The following is a 19,505-nucleotide window of genomic DNA, read 5'->3' as shown; positions in this document are numbered from 1 at the left end:
CGATTGGCGCCGCATGGCCCGCGTATGCCACACCTGGCGCACTGCCGTCAAGGGGGAGCAGAGCAGAAACTGCCGGAGCGCTGGCTCCCATGGATTCTCATATCGTCTTGCCCTCCGTCGCTGCCGTTGTGTGGCCAACACTGGTGAAATAGCAAGAGAGAAGAAATTAAAGAGAGAGAAAAGAAGGAATGTGTGGTGGAGATGTAGCTGTGTGTGTGGATAAGGACGACGTTCGTCCGTCCGGAAGCATTTTTCAGATAAATATCTTTACACCACCATGAATTGTATGGGACAATCGGGCGATAAATTAAGATGGTGAAAGGAAAATACTCTGTTTGCTTACAGACCAAACCCTAATGACCCCACAATCGTCCCACACCAAGCTCACAAGTCCCAACCGTCGCTTGGCGATCGGACGGCGTGGATCCAATCCAACGAGACCCTCCCCCAACCCTTGTCCGCCGCGTCTCTCGCCGTCGGTCGCATCGCACCCCCGCGAATCCCCCCCCACAGGCCAACAGCAAAGCAGAGGCGAAGGGAAGAAGAAGAAGAAGAAGCGGCGGCGGCGGCGGCCATGGCGTGGCGTGCGAACCTCTCCCGGGGCGTGAAGGAGATCCGCTTCCTCTTCTGCCAATCCTCCCCCGCCAGCGCCCCCGCGAGGTACCGTCCGCTCCCCCGTCTCCCCTTTCTCTCTCTAGGGTCCTAGACCCGATCTGAAGAAGAACCGCGGCGATTCCTTCCTTTCGCAGGGAGTTCGTGAAGAAGAACTACGGCGACATCAAGGCGCGCAACCCGTCCCTCCCCGTCCTCATCCGCGAGTGCTCCGGCGTCGAGCCCCAGCTGTGGGCGCGCTACGGTACGCGTTCTTTTTTTTTTTCCTCTCTTCTCCATGGAATCCGAGATCCTCTGAGCCGGTTCTTGAACTTTTTGTTCTTATATCTTTTGCGGCGTGAAATGTTAGGTTAGGATACCGGATCGTGTTGTCTTTTAGAGTTGGGCATCATAGGTTACATTGCTTATGTAAAATACTAGAATGTGTGAATGCTTGAGAAGGAATGGCACATTAGGTTGATTGCGATCTGAATGCTTTCTTTAAGGAAAAATATTTATAGAGAAGCATTAGGTTTGTCCAATGATATAATGCTAACACAATGTTGTTAAAAAATGGCCAAGATTTGGAGAAGGAGAAAAACAGGGGACGACAATGTGGACTAGCTGTAGAGTTATTGTTGTGATAGTAAGATCATCTGTTCAAGTCCACACTTTCCTGTGGGTTCTACTAATTAAAAACCTAAGATACATGGTTTCTCTCATATGTTCTTGGTATTTTTAGACAAGAAAAACATTCCATGACAATTGTGAGTGTTACTTCTATTCTGCTTGATCTGCCACAGACAGCCAAATGGTATTGTGCGTGCAGATGTTCAAATGAACTACTACATGCACTGGATCTGGATTTGGTATAACTTACTACAAATTACAGACATAGTGACAACTTCTAACTCAAGGCATAAACACAAAAAAAAACTGAATAGTCTACATGACTGTGAAGAAAATCTAGAGAAGCTTAGGGGATGTTTGGCCAACTTTGGGTTAAGACCAGCTCACAGGATTGACGGCTTAAAAGCCCAAAGCTCGCTTTATTTTGAAAATCACACACACACACACAAACTCTTTGTTGGGACTTGGGATCTTACTTATGGTCCATATGGATTCTTCCAATATTATTACGATGATACTCTGGGTATATTAAGGTTCCCTCTTAAACACCGGCATTTGTTTGGATGAATATAAATAAAAGATTGGGATAGATGGAAGAGTACCCATATGGAGTTGTCTATGTGAGCAGGTTGAATTGGTTGAACATAATGTGACAATACCTAGGGAACTAGGAAACACTCAGTTGTAGGCACCTACAGGTGGTGGAGGTGAGGAGAGGTAAGATAGGGAGGTTGCCTTATAGTTTATAGCCCAAAGCTAGTCTAACCTAGCAAACAAGGAGAAAATAAATATTTTCTGTGAGGATAAATTTCCTTTTACGCATTGGGATCGCTAAGATGGTTAGGATTATAAACTTATCATCCATCTTACCCAACCACGGCCAAAGGCATTTTCTTGTTCTCCTAATCCTAAGAGCTGGTCGTTCTTATTTCCAAGGGAACTGGACAATATTGCCAATAAGCTTATGTTAAAACTTGACCAAAGATCTCCTATCCTAACTCGATTAATCAATAACCATGGTTCAATAAGGTGCTAGGCACTAGTGGGCTGGCGCTTACCGCCTAGGGATGCCTAGCCCGAACGTCACAAGTAAATTCCAAGCAATTGGTGAGCATATTACATAAAACTTGAACAGTGGAGTACTAAAATAGCAGCACAAGAGCCCCCAGGGGTACTTAGCTGCCTAATGAACCATCTAATGCCTAATCAGGTTGGCAACTGGGTACCTAGAGCCAACTTTTGGAACACTGTCAATAACATTTACTGTAACCATTTCTTATGAACTTGATCATCAGTTTACTCGACAGTACTATCAACACCATCACCCTTCCTGTTACGTATACTCAATGGTGCAATCATCCTAGGGAAATCTGATTGGTCGTAACTGTCCATTGTACAAGGAAGTATCATGGCTTGTCAAAGCCACACTTTTTTTTAGAACACGCAGGAGATCTGCGTATCATTTCATTGAGATAGAGGAAAAAAGGTGGATGGCGTTAGAGATAAACTCCGACACCCACCCACCCGGAAGTACAACACCAACAAAACACACCCACAAGAAGCAAAACGAACCTAGTGCACTAGTACGACAGCCCTAGACAAAAGATCACGAAGCTTAGAAGCTCCTGGTAGGCACCAAAGGGCGCCCTCACTTGCAATGGCTTGAAGGACATCAGCCATGCTTGGGGTAGTGCCATTAAAAACACAGTTGTTTCTATGCTTCCAAATCTCCCAAGCGACCAAGATAATAAAGGAGTTGAGCCCCTTCTTCTCACTAGCAGGCAATCCCCTTATTGTCCTTGACCACCAACTGGCGAACCTAGTAGTGCCCTGGCTTGGAAAGTTAGAGTAGCCAAGCCGTTGGAGAACCAAACACCACACTTGCTGACTAAACACACAAGTGACTAGAATGTAATTAATAGTTTGCTGAAGCGGAACCTGGTTAGTAAGGCCGCAATGTTTTTAAACATAGAAACATCCCAAGTATATACTCAAATATATACATATGGACTCTATTCTGATAGAAATATAAAACAATATTTAATTTGGTGATGACAACTATAATATGGAGTGTTATTGATCAATTTGTAAAAACCAGATATAATCATCCAAGTACTTGTAACAGGTCCTAGTCACCTATAAGTTGCAAAAAAGCTGGTATTTTCCGAGGTTAATGGGTGTTAAAACTAGGTAGTTAATACTTGTTTCAACTCTTGCTTCTTATTGCTCCTTTATTGTTTTGCCGTGGGGCTCCAGTGCTAAGCTGATTTCTCTGTCTTTCTGCACAAAGATCATCATCTTCTCTTATTGGCAAATTTTCATAGCCACTTTATAGTATGTAGATAGGCCGTTCATTTGAGTTTACATACATAAAACGAAAATGTATGAAACAAAAAGTTACAAGTTCACTGTGAAGTGACTGAGCGATACTATTGATGAGACTTTCTTGTATGTAATCCATGCGCATAATTCATGTGTTGTTGATCTCCTAAGTGCTTATGCATGTTTTTTCACGCTTTTCAGAGGTTCATTGTTTCCAAGTATTCCACTGGCTCAATTGCTGTGCAAGCCTCATTTTTCTTATTATTCTTGAGTGCCAGTGGATCAAAACTTTGGCTCATACTGTTTACATTGCATAATGACAGTGGCCGATTTCATTTTTGCACTGATGTAGTGAATTTCATGTTGCACCATATTAGCTGTCACCCTACTACTACATCATTACTACCCATACTCCATTATGGTTACAGTGACCTTGATACAATATAATGTGTTTGAAGATTTGATTCCAACAGAGTTGACTTTTCGGTAGCAAATAGAGGAATAACAAATTGCCATTCACGTTGCTTATTGTTGTAGCTCATTGTGCTTGGTATTATATTAGTTAGGGGCCAAGCGATATAGGATAGTTTGCCTCATCATTTATAACTTCATATGTTGATTATAAAATTAAGATTTGAGTTACTTTTCCCAAGCACATAATGGTCCAAAAAGTTGTAGCGTCTAAACTTGTAATTTAATCGACTAATACTCAAATACTCCATACACCCAAAAATGTAAGTTGTTTGTGCCTTTACAGTCTCAAAAGCAAGACTTTGAGTATTGATTCTAATAATAATAATATAAAAATAAAATATAATGAATAACTAATGTATGTTGCCTGAAAAAATAAATAATACTAGTTTTCTCATAGTCAATTGATATGATTTGCAAGTATTAATTGTTTGCATGCTTCCTAGGATGACTTCCATTGTGGGACAGTGGGAGCACTATATATTGGTCTAATTTATCTTCATAAATTTGTAGCAATTTACTCTATGTCAATTGTTAGAAGCTTAGAGCAAGGGACACCTCAAATATGTCTAGTGTATGCTACGTCCTGCAATATAAATACAACCTGTGCGAATATTTTGATATTTTATTTGTACAAATGGGAACTGAGAAATTTGTTGGGGAGAAAATCCGATGCGTCCACACTTATCATCCTTTTAGAACCTTGATTGGAATACTGTGGCAGGCCCAGAATTTGTCTAATTAAAACAACCTGTACATGTCACTAAATGGAAGCAGGCTAGGCTACCCTCTGGATTCGAGCAATGATCTGTTTCTATGTAAGAAATCTTTTCTGGATGGATTTGTGCATGACTGATGACTATGTATATTGTATGTTATCTTTGAATCTTATATATAGGATTATGTTATCTATGAATCTTATGTATAGGATTGTGCCTTTTCATATTTATATATTATTAATAGTGCACATTGCTTTTCTAAGTTATAACTTGTATATTTTGAGGTATGCTACTTTGTATGGGCATTCATCTATTATTAAGAATTGGAAGAAAAAACACTCGGGTTGAAGTCTTGAGGTGTTCATGGCATGTTACTGTGACATAATTTCTGTATATATCTTTGGTACTTATTGCACCTGATTTTCTTTTGGTTTGTATACTTCTTAACAGCCAATTACTCAAGTTTAAATTAAGTACTTTTAAATGACCTAAAGTGATAAGCCTTAGAGAATTATCTGCTGCCATGTAGAATGCTTATTTATGCTTCCCCCTGATTGTAAATTCTGCCTGTCTACTGGTCAGATATGGGCGTTGAGAGGTGCGTGCGCTTGGATGGCCTGACAGAAGCACAAATTGACAGTAAGCTGGAGGAGCTTGCCAAGGCTGGGGGGTCGCTTAAACCTAAATAATGTTTGCTTAGCCAACCTGTTCAGCTTTAATTATTTCCAAATAAGAGAAACGCATGCGGAGGTTGTTCTTTCATATGATCTAAGTACTATGACATGTCAAATTAAGCGCTGATCTTTACAACCTACTGCTAGGAATGCTACTGTTTTCTCTTGCTCTTCGTTACTTCGTATATTGTCCTCCAGTATGTGATGTAAGAATGGCAGCGATTCTATGGTCTATTTTTTCTGTAACTGGTAAAGACATCAGAAAGAAAAACATATAAGCACATGTTCTTGATGATTTGTTTGCTGTTGCATTTCAACAAACAGTTGTAATTATTCCTACGGAAGTACTTTACATTTATAGCAGCACATCACTAACATGAAACCAATGTGTCGGGTCAAGATAATATAAAAACACAGGAAGAATTGTGAGAAAAGTTGAAATCTAGCAAGCTAGGTCAGTTAGCTGGCCTGGTAGTTGAATACAATTGTAACGAAGCTGGATGGAACACTAGGCTTTGTGGAGTGGTAGAAGGTATGTTAGAATGGTCTTTTCTTCTATTACTACACAAATCATGTTTGCCATCACACACGAGGAAAATATGTTGCAAAGCGAATAATAGTAATAAAAGTACAAGATCTCAATATTGAAATAATGCAGTGTTCATCTAGTCGCTAAACGCTAGTCGGACGGCCACCTACTGACTAGCGACTAGGCTGATTAGGCGGCGACTAGACGGATTAGGCAAATTAGGCGAATTAGACGTTTTTTCTATTTCTTTCACACAAAAATACTTATTCTAGACATTCGGTACTCGGTAAATATAGGCATTTAGGCAAATAGCATAAATCATAGTTAAGTTCAGAAATCATCAAGTCCATACAACGCACTGACACTGCACATGAAGCATTGGGTTTAGTACAAATCTATAGGGATAGCGAACACATCAGTATAGCTACTGTACATGTACATCATAATTCATAAATCATAACTTTATAGATCTGAGGGGCTGGAGCTAGGAGAGAGGAAGAAAAATTTATCTGGAACTGGAAGAACAGAGGAGGTGAGGTGGTGGAGGGGAGCCTGATCCCCTGATGGCCTGATTTAGGGTTGGCGTAGGCTGCTTGGGTGGTTTCATGCTTGACTGCTTCAATCGGCGTGTTTGCCACCTTCCATTGACAGCAAGGATGAAGGATGAGAGGGAGAGCAGGAGCAGCAGAGGAGGGGGATGAACGTGGAGCAGCAGAGGAGGAGAGGTAAGAACGTAGCGGCACGATGGAAGATCGATGGGTGCGGCAACGAAGTCGTCGCTCGTGTCGGTGTGAAAAAGAGGTAGGCAGGGATTGCGCTCTCTCTCCATGCTCTCAAATAAGGCAACCTAAATCCCTTTCTATACCGAGTCGGTCCCACGTGGTGCTTCTAAATTTTATCATGCCCAAATTTTGATTTCTATCACCTAGTCGCCGCCTAGACGCACTGTCCCGTTGTCTAATTGCGCCCAGGCACCGTCCTGTCTAGGCCGTCTAGGCCGTCTAGGACCGACTAGGACCGTCTAGGCGGTAAATCGACTAATTCACTGCCTAGGGTGTAAACTGGACAAATTGTCGCTGACTAGCGATTAATCACCGTCTAGACGGGCTAGGCGGTTGTTTAGGCGAACATTGAAATAATGTCACGATCACATGAATCTAAACTTCCAAGAAACGAGTTCGAGATCATTACTACAGACATAACCCAGAAATAATGCATTACTACATAGATTGTGAAATGAGGAACATTATTGGAAAGTCTAATCAAATCATTTAGCGTGGTAGCTCAGCTGAAGCAATGAACTCATGCTCTAGGCTATAGCATCTTTGGCTCAGCTGATCCGATGCATTAGCACGGTGAACAGCCGTTGTCTGTGTAACATTGCGCAAGGACTGTAATGTCATCTCTACTTGCTTCATGGTAGGTCTTTCTTCGCCTCGGGGACTCAAGCACATCTCCGCAAGCAAGGTAACATTGTTAATCTCTTCCTCTGTTGCTTCTTCGTATATCTTAGTGGTAACAATCTCACTTAATGGCCTTACCTTCACCTCCTCAAGAAAATAACCGGCCAAATTCAACTTTAAGCCATTCTCACTTGTAAAAATCGGCTCTTTCATGAGAAGTAGCTCCAATAGTACCACACCAAAACTATACACATCGCTTTTTTCGTTTAGACACTCAGTTTGACAATACTCTGGATCTAAATAACCAAATGGGCCTTGCACCTTTGTGACAATATGGGTTTGATCGATAGAAACCAATCTTGACGTACCAAAATCTGAAACTTTGGTAGTGTAATTTGCATCTAACAGTATATTAGAGGACTTCACATCACGATGAAAAACTGATACTGAAGCTGCAGAGTGGAGATAATAGAGGGCTCCAGCAACTTCTGTAGCAATCCTTAAGGTGTCTTCCCAAGACAGCAAGCTACCATTACTCGAATTGTAACGCAAGAGTTCAAATAATGATCCGTTGGAAATAAAATCATACACCAATAGTGGGACCTCAGTTTCAAGACAACACCCAAAAAGTTTAACGATATTCCGATGGTTGATCCGTAAAAGAATAGCGACTTCATTTATGAAGTGAGTGATCTCACCTTGTTTGATCGTCATAGACTTTTTAATGGCCACGACACGTTGGTCTGATAAGATGCCTTTGTAAACTGTACCGTGTCCTCCTTGGCCAAGTATTCTTGTGTGATCAAAGTTGTTTTTCTAGCTCTTCTAAAGTGAAGATACTCATTCTATCAGTAGTGGTTTCATCACACGATATTAGTTGTTCTAGGAGAAGTCCTTCGTTCTTACGAAAATTCTTCCTACGTAGCCGCTTCTGGATACCTTTCTTCCATTTATGGAAGAGCATTTTTGCGCTTAAGCCAGGCAGTAGAATTCCAAAGCCAGCACTAAGTCCAATGACGATACCTAAATAATGAGGCAGCCGATGGTTATGCATGCTTTGCTAGTACATTATTTACTTTTTTTTTAATTTTCTTTTTCTGCATGGTGAAATTGAATGGAGTACATAACTCACCAAAAAGAAGATTTTTTTGCTTTTTCACTGAAGTGCACCGCTTTGTTTTGTCATTGTACTCTGATTTAGCAGGGCACTTGATGCAAGTGTAGTTACCGACAGTATTATTGCATATTTCTGGACAGATGCCTGGTGCAGTGGAGCATTCGTCAACATCGGCAACCACGTACATGTTGCAGTAATTAAGACGTGAGGGATTTTAGCAGTCTAAGACAAGAGAGAAAATATATTTGTAATAAGGGGAGAGTATAACAATATACTACCTCCGTCCCAAAAAAATTGTATTTCTAGCTGTAAGGTTTTGTTCCATAAAAATTGTATTTCTAGACATGTGGGGTCCAACAAATTGATTCATCTAGATAAGTTTCCTTAAGTTCTCTTAACTTGTAATTTAATTATGCTAATTATATGGGTTAATTATCTTAAACTTCCTTTTAATCATTTGTATATATCGAATGTGTGCATGCAATGGATTCATTAAATAAGGTCATCGTGGTTATTTTCTAATCCTACTGATTTGTCCTAAATTAGCTAGAAATGTAATTTTTATGCGACGGAGAGAGTACCAATATATATGTTGGCTGTGTCCAAGTGCGTTAAATTGTGAAGCAATGCTAACTGTGCTTGTGAAAAGGGACAGAGACAAACCTTGGCAACCATCTTTGATAGACGGATTCCCTTCAAAGCCATGCTTGCACTTGCACCTATAACCAATATACCCATCACCTGTGTTGACGGCCAAACACGTACTGTTAACGCTGACACATGCATATCCGGTGGTATTCTGCTGCGCCTCTTTGCAGGTTTGGTTTGTGATGGCAAAATGCAGATTCTTAACCACAAAGTCCTTTGCTGAACCATCGGAGACTCTAGCACTAGCCGTACCATCCATGGCAAGGAACTCCTCGTAGTGCTCACCGGCCAAGATAATGAGCCCTTCGCTGATATCTATGCGAACAAGCTTGGTCGGTGTTGACGGCTCGTCGGTGTATCTTGTTGCCCACCACAAGAGGTCAGGGTTTGTACTCTTGTTGTCTTTGTAGTAGGTGCATCTGAGCAGGAAATGCTGATTTGCAGAGCAGCCTTTTTCTAGGCCAAATGGATATGGAACGCTGATATTTCCACATGACGGGCTACAATTGTTCTTACTCGGAAACCGATCATATCTTGCGTCCGGCAATCCTGCATTGAGAAAACCATGATATGTCAACAGCAATAATTTAAAATTGATGCTAATTACGTACTGTACATATACTATTGATGCTTTGAACATTAACATATATATGTTAATTTATCGTTCCCACCGTATATTTTCGTAAGACCTACGTACTTTGATTTCGAAAGGTCAGATTTTATAAATCTTGACCAACAGGCAGTCAAATTACAAAAACATTTAGTGTATAAATTCATGTTTATACCAACATATTTCAATTTCAAAATACTTTTACAAAATGTTGGTATTATAGATATGAGGGATTTTACTGTTCTCGAAAAGTTACCGCGAGAGTTACCGTATTTCCCAACGTAAAATTTAATAACTCTCGATGCCTTTTGTACTAGAAGACAACAAATTTATACTAAAAAATTAGTACTTTTTTTTATCTCTCAAGGACTATAAAATTACTCTACAGACATATACAGAATATATATATTTTTCATAAATCAATAGAAACATTATTTTCCTTAGAAGATTTTTGAGAGACATAGATATAGATAGAGGTGTAAAAAATTATAAGCATGCATATACCTACATCACGCCGGCAGCCATTGGGTGCATACGGGTTCCCTTGATACCCATCGGTGCACTTGCATAAGTAACCAGCACGGGAAGCTGTAAAGCTCAAGTTATCATCGCACCGGCTGTGCTTGCTGGCACAGGCATAGCTGCTCTTGTCACGCTTGGCTTCAGCGCACGTCGAATGATCCACAATGGCCCACCCAAGTCGCACGCCGTCGTTCTCGATTCTGACGCTGTCGACACTGGTTCGCTGGCCTTCGCCGTGTTCATGCCGATGGACAAACTGGAGTTGAAAACCACGGACGATGGGAATATTCCGTTGGCACTCACCCTCGTCACTGGTGTCATCAATATTGGTAGGCTGGGTAAGCGAACACAAGATTATCCTCTTCGAACTGTAGGCATCGAGCAAGTATACATCAAAGTTGCCATGTCCGATGGTTACCCTTGCACTGTCACGTACGGAGAAAGAATCGCCAGGTACCGTCCATGACACATTGTACAGATCGACACCAGATCTCATAGGGATGTCAAGTGAAAAGTTCACATAGACTGCTTATTATAAAAAAAAAACAAGTTAGATGACTAAGACATAATGATGATAAGAAAACCAATTTAGTTCTGATTGAAAGTTATTTTATGGCTGTGGCTTACATACGCCAAAGGCATATTGGGATGGATAACGAGCCATCTCGGCTCGTTTGTGCTGATTATCTTAACGAGCCAGCTACTGTGTCACTTGAACATTCTTAAGCAAGTGTGACCAGCTTGTTGCTCCTAGTGGTTGCCACCAAGCTTATAGAAGAGCTTTATGCCAGTGGTCTCTCGGAGACGGTTGTAGGGATCAAGATAAGACAACCCTAGGAGGGGATTGTGAAGGGGTTTGGAGATCGCCTACACGCAATTTAGTTAGGGAAGACTAAGGTAAAAAAAAAAAAACTTGTGTAAAATATTGCCTGTGTGTGTCACACATCTATCTACATGAAACCATTACCACATGATTAATTGAGTACTAACTATTTTAAATTTCAAAAATAGATTAACATAATTTTTAAAAGTAACTTTCCTATAGAAATTTTTTTTTAAAAAAAACAGGAAGCATACGCGCGGAAAACGATGTGCTTTCTCTTGAACCACCCCACGAACTAACGCAGAGCAGATAATTCCTCCCACCACTCTAATTGATTATCATAAACTTCTTTTGACACACATAGACGACCACACTTACCCCCCAACCCCACAACCCCCACATAGAGCTACGCACAGTGGCACACAATAGAAACATAGTACGTACGTACATACGTACCATAGCCGGCGGCCCCGATGCTGTTGATGACTTGGGTAAAGCCATCGCTGAGGAAGAGCGTTGGGGGCTGCGTGGTGGTGTTGCAAACGAGCTGGAAGTCATGGCCCCGGGCGCAGCCGGCGCCGATGCCGAAAGGGTAATCGAAGGTCAGGTCACCGCAGCTCTTGGCACAGCCAGCGCCATAGCCACCTCCGGCGCCAGCGCTGGTCTGTGCAGCTGCCACCGTTGGTGCCCCAGCTGCACATGACGAAGCTGGTAGGAGCAGCGCTAGACATGCCAGTAGCACATCAACGACGACGGCAGCCATCGTCGTCCAGCCTATAACACCCAGTTAGCTTACGCCTGTGGCCTTGAAATTAACTCCGAAGCTCTAGCTCGTCAGTATATATATCTATCTTCTGCATATAATAGGAACTTTCCTAGTAGGTTGAGGTATAATCCTGGATCTTCCTAATATGTTGGATGTATGCCCTCTTTATGGGAGGAAAATATTTACTACAAATAAAATATATAGTGAAAACCTGAAAATAATCGTTGAATTTAGAAATAGTAAAAGTTTTTACTCTTGATTACGCGGATAAATTTCAAACGTCCATTTTTATATTCAACGGTTGTTTTTAGGTTTCCATCACATATGTGATTTGAATAATTTTCCTGCTTTGTGGTCGCGTGGACCTGTAGTTGTCGGTACAGCAGCTTTGTGGTAATATAAAGTATTGGCTGGTTAAATGGTGTGAACATTCTCGCATCGTCCTATCTAACTCTATCGGTTATAAAGGCTGTGTTTAGTTCACACCAAAATTAGAAGTTTGGTTGAAATTGGAACGATGTGACGGAAAAATTGGAAGTTTGTGCGTGTAGGAAAATTTTGATGTGATGGAAAAGTTGGAAGTTTGAAGAAAAACTTTGGAACTAAACACGGCGAAATGCGTATTAGCTTTTTCATGGTTTCAGACCAACATTATCATTTGCCTAGCTAGTGATTTCTTTCACAAAATATTATATCCAAGCACAAGATTAATATCATATAAAAATATACAAAATTATTGTAAGACATCCTGATTTTATGGTTTTAATTTTGGGATATAATAGAAGTGAAATTTCAGGAACACACCTCCAAAGTGTGACTCTTTGCTGGTTGGTCCCACACATATTTTTTTTATAATATTCTCTCTGTTGAGACTTGAGAGACAGAGGAGGCTTAATCTTTTGCACTGCTCGGTTCATGTTTCTCTAGTTCACTAGGAGGGCGATCCTCGCTTCCTCGCTTCTACGTTGCTAATGATATTATGGACCTATTTTGGGGGAGTTTTTAAGCGGCCGCAGCTTTTTCCAGCTAGAATCAGAAATTCCCTCGAATAATTCAGCTTCTGGTCTAGATTCTGATAAGCTGTAGTTGTAAATTTCAGAAAATAAACTAGAGGCCAGAAGCTGGAAAACTTAGCTTTTTTAGATTGTTAGAAGCTGGCTACCGCAACCAACTGTTTCTCGCAATCTTAAGCTCCTCAAACAGACCCTATATAATTGTCCACGTCAACTAAGTTACTACTACTTCACATTGCTCCAACAAAAGATAAAATCGGTAATTTATCTCGAAATTACTGGCTCAGAAAATTGCATTTTTTTTACTGATTTCATGTAGACGATGGTAGTACGGTACTATTGTCGGCACAGCTCATACATGCTAGACGCGTGGATACTGGATAACGCCATGCATGTGTGAGCTGCAATTATCTTTCTTTGTTTTTTTGGCCCGTATCATATGTACATGTCGTACGCGAAATTTGAGGGGTCGTGAGCGTCTCTGTGGACATCGGGTGATATGGCCTTATCTAGAAGCAAAACAAGTACTCTCTCGGTTCCATAATATAAAGGATTTTAACTTTTTATTTAACTATTTGACCACTCGTCTTATTTAATAAAACTTATGCAAATATAAAAACGTAAAGTTGTGCTTAAAATACTTTGTATAATAAAGTATGACATAAATAAAATAAATAATAATTTCAAAATTTCTGAATAAGACGAATGGTCAAACAGTATACGTAAAAAGTTAAAATCCCTTATATTATGGGACGGATGGCGTACTTTGTAACGAGGAGAGGCAAAACAATCATTTCATAGATATTCCCTCTTTCCTCAATAGACGAAATATGATAAAAGATGGATACAATGTCTATGAATAGAGAGTCACACTTTGAAACTGTGTTTTCCTAAATATTCATTTATATAATATTTTAGAGCTAAAACCGTAAAATCAGCATGTCCTACAACAAATAACAAATTTTGTTATGAAAATGTTGCTTATATGATACTAAAAACATATGTTGTTAGCTTAATATTTACTCAAAATTTCAAGTGTCGTTGATTCTTCTTAAAACAAGGTCGTCTTATATTTTACGATGCAGGGAGCAGTGTGTATGTCGCTATTGGTCTGTTGTCTAGCATTTTGCGCGATACCAGTGACTACTAAATATTGAAACATGTGCTAGTGTGCAATTTGAAGGTGTTGTGTACATACGAGTATGTGAACAGATGCATGAATAGATTATAAAAGAATAAGCAAAATGAGAGTAAGCTTGTCGGTGAATGAACGTATAAAGTAGGCCTCTCCTGATATTTTTTTCCCCAGAACACATATGCAGCTTTAGCACTTTAATTCATACAGTGTCACTCAAACTTTAGCCAGATGTCATCCGTGTGGCTAAAAGTGAAACCAAGCTACTTCGGTTGATAATAATAAGGATACAGTCTTAAACACATGTTTCAATCACTATTTTCTATTATAATATATATAAAAATATCAACAAATATATAATTTTATTGACATCAGACTTGTCCAAAATAATAAGTATTATTAACATGGAGAAATTAAATAATTAATTGTGCTCAGATTGACGAGGACTGAATTACGAACGTCAAATTACATTATTAGAGGGCTACTTTAAGATGCAGGGAAAATATGCAGTGCAAAACTCTACGTAATGCAAACCTGGATTGGGAGTATAAGTTTTACTCATGGTGATGTCTACGGAAGTTTCTCAGTTTACATTGTATATGGAGTTTGAACTACATATAATTTCCCTGATGCAAAGGAGAGCCTGTACGCTTAACGGTAATAAAAAACCATACCGAGTTACTTTTTTTCAATAAGAAACCTGCAAATCGTCTCTAAAATAGGGAGGGACAATTAACATGTACAAGCATTTTCAAGACATTTTAAAAAAAAGCCTAGATCACTTTTATATTAGAAACATTTTTCATATATTTTAGATATATTGATATTATGTTGTAAATACATCTTATATGTACTTTACCATTAACTGAAAGCATTTGTTTAATATCCATAAAATCCCTAGGCGGCCATTTTAATTATCATAATCGTTTTTAGTATTTGTTTCCATAATGCAAGGTATGCTGTCACCTATAAATATTTGTGTTCTGTCTGTCATATGCTGATTGAATTTTGAGTTACTGAATTTTTGCAAGAGGTATATTGTCACCTTTAAAGAAAGGAATTTATTTTAACCTTTTCTTATAACATTTGCATACCTCTAAATAGCGGTGCATGGTAAAGCGCAACCTTCACCGCTTTTGTTTTATGTTGAATGACAAAATAGATTTGTGATAAATATTCCGAATACAAATGAATGAATTAACTAACATAAAGTTGAAGAATTGATTTATAACAATATTTTTAAAAAAGTTATGTAATTTTTTTAGGAAAACACACCGTTAGAAAGCATATACCCATTAATCTATTCATACATATGTACTACTTTAAATAAATGAGTGATAAATCTACCACCACTTCTTTGTAAAGAATAAACAGGGAGTGCTAAGCCACATATATATTAGCTAATATCTCCATCTCAAAATGTAGTTATTGCTAGGACAGTACATTGTCCCATAATAGAGCCATTTCTCCACCAATCTCCTTTTCTCACCGATCACAACCATTTTCTTTCATCAACTTTCACTTCTAAATTAATCACACAATTCCTTCAAATTGCTACCTACTTTCTTAATATCTATGCCAATCTGAAAAAAACTTACATTTCAGCACGGAGGAACTAAAATGTATACAACATTACTATAGTAAATCTGTTTAGACAATACAATACATTCTCATCCCTCCGTTGTAGGCTATAAAAGGCATACCGACGGCTGGACAATTGTTTCAATCCCCATAATGTTATACTACGTTTCACAGGCATACTTCCCAAGCTTTCGTCTTTACAAATCACAGGCATATATACTTCCCAAGCGTTTTTTTCCCCTAGCATCACTGTCAGATGAGACTCGAAGTCAGTCAATGCCATAGCGTTAGTTCACATCAAAATTGAAAGTTTGGTTGAAATTGGAACGATGTGACGGAAAAGTTGTAAATTTATGTGTGTAAGAAAGTTTTGATGTGATGGAAAAGTTGAAAGTTTGAATAAAAAGTTTGGAACTAATCAAGGGCCTAATGTCGCTGTCAGATGAGACTCGAAGTCAGTCAATGCCATAGCGCGTTTTTCTTCTAATGTCACTCTCGGATGAGACTCGAGGTCAGTCAACGCCATAGCGTTTTTCTCCTAACGTCATGGTCAGGTGAGACTCGAGTCAGTCAATGCCATACTGATGGCTTGTTTAAGGTCCGTTTAGATCCCACCCCAAAATTTTACACCCTGTCACATCGAACGTTTGAATACCTGCATGAAGTATTAAATATAGGCTTAAAAAATAACTAATTGCACAGATGCGACAAATTTGCGAGATGAATCTATTGCTCCATGATTTGACAATGTGGTGCTACAGTAAATATTTACTAATGACGGATTAATTAGGCTTAGTAAATTCGTCTCTCTGTAATTAGTTTTTTATTAGTGCCTGAACATCCCATGCGACACTGTCACGCCCGGGCAACGGCCGAAGATTATACGGATGGAACGAAGGAGGCCGCGGCCTCCGCTGGCATAGTTGGCGAGGTATGGTGATGAACTGGTATAGAAGAAAGAAAGAAACGTGCATTAGAGAAAGATGGCACACAAGGAGGAAGAAGAGAATTGAGGGAGAAAACAGATATAAGAGATTAGAGATTGATTTAACTCTTCCTTAATTCCTCCATAACTATTTCATCTCTTTAAATAACTCTAACTCTTATCCAAACAAACTGCTAACAAAGTAAAAGGTTTATCTCTAACAAACCAAAACCGAAAAGATTCAATAAGTCTCTCCTTCGACAATGTGCGCCTGCTGCCGAGATCGTCGATGATACGGAATGTCCCCCCACATGACATCTCTCCCCTCCTTGTGAAGCAGCTCGTCCTCGAGCTGAAATGATGGATACACTCGGCGAAATTCAACCCATTGTACTGACAAACCCAAGATGCCTCTTCTGCTGACAAATCAACCCATTGTACCAAAATTTCACGAATGCCACGACACACTTGAGCTCGCACAATCGCAGCCGGCTGAGGCACCACACGCCCATGATCTAAGAGTGGCAGTGGGGGTGTCGAATAGGGCGGATCACCATGAAATGGTTTCATCAGACTGACGTGAAAAACATTATTCAATCGAGCACCAGCAGGCAGCCGCAGCTTGTAAGCAACATCGCCGATCCGCTCAAGCACTTGATAAGGCCCATAAAACTTAGAATTAAGCTTAGAACGGGAAGGCACTCCCAAAGAGACCGCAGAACGCCGAAGCAATCGCAGCCACACCGAATCTCTAGTATGGAAGGCCAAGTCACGGTGCTTGGCGTCATAGTATTTCTTATAAACCTGTTGAGCCTATACCAATCGATCACGAATATAAGCCAAAAAATCATCCCGATTACGCAAAAGCTGATCTACGGCCGCCACCTTGGCCGTACCTGGCTCATATGATTGAATTGTTGGGGGATTCCTGCCATACGACACTTTGAAAGGTGTCTCCTTCAGCGACGACTGAAAAGAAGTATTGTAAGCCACTGAAGCCATTTGCGAGGACGATCACCAACTAGACAATGGAGATACATAGCAATTGTCTTGTTTAATGCCTCTGTTTGCCCGTCTGACTGTGGATGAAAAGCTGAACTCATGTGCAGCTGCACATTTGCTAGACAAAAAAGTTCTTGCCAAAAGTGGCCTGTAAAAACCGGATCTCGGTCACTGACAATGGATACCGGAATGCCATGCAGACGGACGATATCATCAAAGAAAGCGGCAGCTACTGAAAAAGCAGAATAAGGGTGCCCAAGCGCGATGAAATGCACGTACCACCGACAAAATCACTGACTTGCCATGAAACTTGGGAAATCCTTCCACGAAATCCGTAGAGATGTCCGCCAGACTTTGCACGGAATCGGCAAAGGTTGTAACAAACCAGCGGTGTGCAAATGTTCCACTTTGTTCTTCTAGCAAACCGTGCAGGCTTGCACAAACTCCTGGACCACCGCGCGCAAGCGAGGTGTATGAAAATATGTGCCTTCACCCGATGCAGTGTCTTCTGTATCCCTTCATGGCCGGCATTGTGGGCTGCTGCAACGACAGTGTGGAGGTGCGCCGAATCTGGCGGCAAGTATATCTTCCCACCGAATGTCAGGAGACCATCAATCTCCCCCCAAGGCCCCTCCACTGTACAAGCATGTAGTTGCTGCCGGAGCGCCTGGAGTGCTGGATGTGCTGCATTCTCCGCTCGGAGCAGGTCAAACAACTCAAATGAGGGGGGCGGAAAGCGCCATAGCCTGCGGCACAATATCGGCATCACGGCGGGACAGGGCATCAGCGACAGTGTTTTAACAGCCTGGCCTGTACTCCACCCGGAAATCAAATCCCAGAAGCTTGCTCACCCATGCGTGTTGTGGAATTGTTGGCAAGCGCTGGTCCAGCAAAAATTTCAGGCTATAATGGTCAGTATGTACCACAAATGAGAGACCCCAGACGTATGGCCTCCAATGCCGGACTGCTTGAACCAACCCGATGAGCTCCCTTTTGTAAGCAGCGAGGCGAGCATGGCGTGACGCTATCGGCCGACTGAAAAACGCCCTGGTCGAGCACCTTGATGCAGGACGGCACCAAACCCTGCACCCGACGCGTCACACTCGATGATGAAGGGCTGCGCGAAATCTGGAAGTTGCAGTGTTGGGGCAGACGTGAGAGCGTGTTGGAGCGCCCGGAACGTGCGCTCCGCATCATCGGACCAAGCGAACGCTGCCTTCTTGAGGAGGCGTATGAGGGTTGCCGCGATGACGCCAAACCCTTGGATGAAACGCCGATAGTATCCGGCGAGGCTGAGGAAACCGCGCAACGCTCGCACCGAACGAGGGGTCGGCCAATCCAATACCGCCTAGACTTTCTGTTTGTCCACAGACAAGCCTTCGCCGGAGATGGTGTGGCCCAAGTAGGCCACCGACGTGAAGCCGAAAAAACACTTGAGGAAGAGGCGGTGCTGCTGCAACAAGGAGAACACAGCCCGGATGTGGCAAAGGTGCTCCACCCAGGAAGGACTATAGATGAGGATATTAAAAAGAGTAAATTGTATTGGTAGTACACAAACTTGTTAGGTGGGTGCAATTTAGTACGTAAACTTGTAAAATGCTCGTTTAGGTACACGAACTTGTCTAGTTCATGCGAACGAGGACCAAAATAGCATCGCAATGTTAATTTTACAAAGCTGATGTTGATTAGGATGTGACGTGCATACGTGTAGTGAGTATGCATTAGACATATAATATTTATAAATTTGATATGTACTTTATCCTTCATCATGGAAGTGATGAATTTCATATATTTCTAACCCTTATATCATTGCTCGTTTTTTTATCATTTTCTACGATCACTATATCCCATTCTATTTTTATTGAAGAGGTGTTTATCTAATAGCAACCTTCTTAGATATATGTTTACATAGTATCCTGATGAGCCCCTAAATCAGTAAGATTAGTCACGTTGTTTCCTTTTCTCCTTCCTCCGCACACACCAGACAAGTTCATGTGCCAAAATCAGCATTTTATAAGTTCGTG

General features: G+C 40.9%; 2 protein-coding genes across 3 annotated transcripts; one reads left to right on the top strand and one right to left on the bottom strand.

Moving 5' to 3' along the window:
* Nucleotides 1–527: 527 nt before the first annotated feature.
* LOC4335450 (NADH dehydrogenase [ubiquinone] 1 alpha subcomplex subunit 2) lies at nt 528–5,702 on the top strand. The gene is made up of 3 exons (XM_015778283.2): nt 528–660; nt 750–856; nt 5,316–5,702. The coding sequence occupies exons 1-3, from the start codon at nt 575–577 to the stop codon at nt 5,420–5,422; spliced, it is 300 nt and encodes a 99-aa protein (XP_015633769.1). The 5' UTR covers nt 528–574; the 3' UTR covers nt 5,423–5,702.
* Nucleotides 5,703–7,903: 2,201 nt separating this feature from the next.
* Nucleotides 7,904–11,960, bottom strand: LOC107276774 (wall-associated receptor kinase 2). 2 transcript variants are annotated; one of them, XM_066309454.1, is made up of 5 exons: nt 11,516–11,960; nt 10,219–10,761; nt 9,120–9,653; nt 8,472–8,600; nt 7,904–8,362 (listed from the first exon to the last, which is right to left on the bottom strand). In XM_066309454.1, the coding sequence occupies exons 1-5, from the start codon at nt 11,820–11,822 to the stop codon at nt 8,142–8,144; spliced, it is 1,734 nt and encodes a 577-aa protein (XP_066165551.1). In that variant the 5' UTR covers nt 11,823–11,960; the 3' UTR covers nt 7,904–8,141. The 2 variants fall into 2 exon arrangements, with proteins under 2 accessions (XP_066165551.1, XP_066165552.1); XM_066309455.1 differs by lacking the exon at nt 7,904–8,362 and having other exon boundaries at nt 8,537–8,678.
* Nucleotides 11,961–19,505: the final 7,545 nt, after the last annotated feature.

This window comes from Oryza sativa, chromosome 4 (genome assembly GCF_034140825.1).
Source record: "Oryza sativa Japonica Group chromosome 4, ASM3414082v1".
NCBI lineage: Eukaryota > Viridiplantae > Streptophyta > Magnoliopsida > Poales > Poaceae > Oryza > Oryza sativa.
Note: the sequence above shows the minus strand (reverse complement) of the source record. Positions and strands in the feature narration are given on the sequence as shown.

Coding starts and splice junctions, on each gene's coding strand:
- LOC107276774 (XM_066309454.1), bottom strand. CDS start 11,822: ATGGCTGCCGTCGTCGTTGATGTGCTACTGGCATGTCTAGCGCTGCTC. Junction 9,654..10,218: donor TGGCTGCCGGCGTGATGTAG/GTATATGCATGC, acceptor TTCTCAATGCAG/GATTGCCGGACGCAAGATAT. Junction 8,363..8,471: donor GCAAAAAAATCTTCTTTTTG/GTGAGTTATGTA, acceptor CTCATTATTTAG/GTATCGTCATTGGACTTAGT.
- LOC4335450 (XM_015778283.2), top strand. CDS start 575: ATGGCGTGGCGTGCGAACCTCTCCCGGGGCGTGAAGGAGATCCGCTTC. Junction 661..749: donor CCCGCCAGCGCCCCCGCGAG/GTACCGTCCGCT, acceptor TTCCTTTCGCAG/GGAGTTCGTGAAGAAGAACT. Junction 857..5,315: donor CCAGCTGTGGGCGCGCTACG/GTACGCGTTCTT, acceptor TCTACTGGTCAG/ATATGGGCGTTGAGAGGTGC.